At 36.0% G+C, this 3481-nt stretch overlaps 1 protein-coding gene across 2 annotated transcripts in view; it reads left to right on the top strand.

The window, feature by feature from the left end:
- The window catches only part of SHOX2 (SHOX homeobox 2), an 8682-nt gene that overhangs the window by 4190 nt on the left and 1011 nt on the right, over window positions 1–3481 (top strand). For both annotated transcript variants that reach the window (XM_072410389.1, XM_072410388.1), the window contains exons 3-4: window positions 2368–2425; window positions 2728–2816. In XM_072410389.1, coding sequence (XP_072266490.1) covers window positions 2368–2425; window positions 2728–2816 — 147 coding nt within the window. The remainder of the gene's footprint in view (window positions 1–2367; window positions 2426–2727; window positions 2817–3481) is intronic.

The following is a 3481-nucleotide window of genomic DNA, read 5'->3' as shown; positions in this document are numbered from 1 at the left end:
ATCCCATCCAAATTATAGCTTCTACCCATGTCTACCTGCCACTGGGGAACAAGACCAATCACCCCCATCCCATCCAAATTATAGCTTCTACCCATATCTACCTGCCACTGGGGAACAAGACCAATCACCCCCATCCCATCCAAATTATAGCTTCTACCCATATCTACCCTGCCACTGCTAGCCAAGGGAGCAAGGCTTATCATCCCAACCCGTCCTATGTCTACCTATCTCCTAATTATGAGATGCAGGTCCATGTCTGCCTGCCACTAAGCTTATGGAGAAATGTTTAAATGGGTTATAAACCTCTACCTGTAATTTCTACCCCTGAGAAAGAAAAAGCAAAAAAACTTTAGCTCCCCCCAGCAGGAGTATGACCTTCTAATCTGTGCTTCCCTTCTCTGTTAGTTTTAGGAATAAGGTTTATTTCCCCTATTTAGATGATGAACTTCTAGCCCATGACTACCTGTCATGGCAAGCCTTGGAGAAGAGCCTTGTTTCCCCTATTCTAGCCCATATCTCTCCTTGTTAAGTCTAGTTCCACATTCAAACTATGAATTTCAAGCCTTGCGCCCCTCATCCAGAATATGAACTTCTATCCCATGTCCTTCTGGCATTATTTCTCCCCATATAGATTATGAACATGTAGCCTGTGTCTTCTTCTGGTAGACTTGAGATCAACGATTATTCCCTTATTCGGATCTCCTGCTCCCAGGTCTACCTGTTAGCTCTAGCCATGGGAACAAACTCTTATCCCCCCCCCCACACACCTCCTTTTTTATTACAAGCATGCTGTGTAATTTCTGTAATGTCTGTAATGTCGGTATCCCCATCCTAATATTCGGAGGAGCCACCTTGGATCAAAAAATACCACAAAGCAAATAACATCCACTGGTTAACTATGAGTGGAAATCAATAATTATATTATATTATATATGTTATGTTATATTATATTACTACTATTATTATGATTTAAAAATACTAGACAATTATTTGTCTTGATGCAAATATTTCATTTTAAATACGAACCACATTTCGTACTTAAATGTTAAATTCGGTATAATTAGTTCCCATAGACAAATGTGCAATTATTGTGTATAATCCAATGGAGTGAAGGTGTTGTGTGCAGGGTTTCCATCTGCCCTGAATGTGTCCTGAACTCTTCTGAGCTCACTTATGGGACTCAAAGATGACCCAACCATTCCATGTGTCACCTTTTTCTGTATGTCATGATTACTGAATTAGAAATATGAAGATAAATGGAATGATTTCCCTATATATTTTATGTTAGATATATTCTCCTGGCTATGATGATCATATATATATATATATATATATATATATATAACCGGCACAAATATTTCTGTTGTTTTTAATGCATGAATTTTATTACATTGTTGTTCTTATGTTTGTTATTTTATTATTATTCAATTCTTACTATTGTGTTATGGATATCTGATATTCTTATTATTCGCCATATTATTATTGTTATTATACATGGATGTAGATAGTGATTTCGCCTTCCCAGCNCATAAAGTTTTATTCTTTCCCATCCCATGATTTCTTTCCTTTCTATAATTTCTCTGGGATCATTTTATAGATCAGATGTTCAGACTTTTCTCTGAGGAAACCAATGGGATTATCATAATAATGAGACAATTATGGGGCGTGTTTTATTGTTTAATGCACAGAGGAGCAGACTAAACTTCTTTGTAGCGATGCTTTTATGACATGTAATTATCCCAAATTCTGCGCTCATTATAGAATGCCCTGTATAGAATGATATGACTGCCAGGACATGGGCACCAGGAAGGGTTCATGTACCCAGACTTCCCCATACAGATCCAATGATATGGAGAGTAATGGGATAGATTATAATGGTATCATATCAATAATTGGAAAAATTAGACATTGTAAATGATATATAGTCAATTGAGAAATAAATTATATAGATTCGTAACATCTGTACACGATGTAATAAATTCTGCATGTTACAAAGTGATGGGATGAAAGGTAAATTATAAAGAGTAGCATCTGTAAATTATATAAAAGAAAACAATTATTCTTATTATTATTTTACTTATAAAGCACCAACTAAAATGAACTGTATATTGTATACAGAGTGATGTATAATGTGATGTAATACATAGTAAATTACACATAGTGATGTCATCTATATATAGTATATATAAAATAAAATATAGAATAAAAATCAAATAGAGTGATATACATAATTATAGAGTCATCTAATAAGCTATAAATTTATATGACTGGGGCAGAGGTACAAATATCCAAACGTTGTTCTTAGTACTTTGTAATCCTAATACAATAAATACAGATATTACAATATTTGATTCATCTTTTTTATAGGTCTGGTTTCAAAACCGACGAGCGAAGTGCAGGAAGCAGGAAAACCAGCTCCATAAAGGTATATTCTAAATATTCTAAGCTTCTCCCATAAGATTGCTGCAACGAATTCTTTTGGCGCAGATCGCATAGCCGGTGAGCGCGGGGTGAGCGCAGTGTGAGCGCATCTTTTGGGCGTTGAGTTCATTTAACCCTCTGCGCTCCGGCAGCCCTTCACAGCCAGGCGCTGAATCAATATTATCCGTTCTTCTTAAACACATGTACTGTGAATAGAATGAAAAGGGCAGGGGCTGTGTTATCACAAGAGACCTTTTGCCGGTACCTGTTCTACACATCTCATCTCCATCCCTCTGATATTCGCAGGGGTTCTTATCGGAGCAGGCAGCCAATTTGAAGCTTGTCGTGTAGCACCTTATGTCAATGTTGGAGCTTTGAGGATGCCATTTCAGCAGGCAAGTACATCCAAGACAACTCTGTTTGATACTTTCATGCTTGCATGATTTTTTTGTTTTTTTGCCCATCAACAGCAAAATAAATGAACACAAATAGAAAATAAATGTGTACACAATAGAGGGACAGCCATGGCAGGATAGCCTCATCCAGTGTTTATGGAATGATTGCACTGAAAGCATGCTTATTAATATTTCATCATGTACATGAGGCTGGATTATAGAGACAATGACATCATTTCATTTCTCCCCACAAAGCCATAGAAGGATGTGTCTATTAATACAAACAAGCTTCAATGTCAGGACACAAGGAGCAGCCTGACCCAGGGACTTCTATGACCACTTACCTGAGTTATAGTCCATTCCTGCTCACTGACAGCACATCAATGGCTTCCAAACTTGAGATTTTTTTTGATTTTAGCCAGAAGTGTATTTCACACAATCAATGCTTATGTAGGTACAGGGTGTTTACTTGCTATCTAGCCTTGGAGAAAAAGAAAGAAAATCTATCAGATTTTTTTTGTTTTTTTTTTTATAACTATTTTTATCATGTTAACACTTTTTAATCCATAGAAGAATGTTTTCAGATTAAAACAAAAAGACTTTTTATTGGACATGATTTTTTCTTAAAAAAATAAAAACACTTATAATACCCTAAAAATACCCAA

This window comes from Pyxicephalus adspersus, chromosome 4 (genome assembly GCF_032062135.1).
Source record: "Pyxicephalus adspersus chromosome 4, UCB_Pads_2.0, whole genome shotgun sequence".
NCBI lineage: Eukaryota > Metazoa > Chordata > Amphibia > Anura > Pyxicephalidae > Pyxicephalus > Pyxicephalus adspersus.
This window is presented reverse-complemented; position numbering and strand designations above follow the sequence as displayed.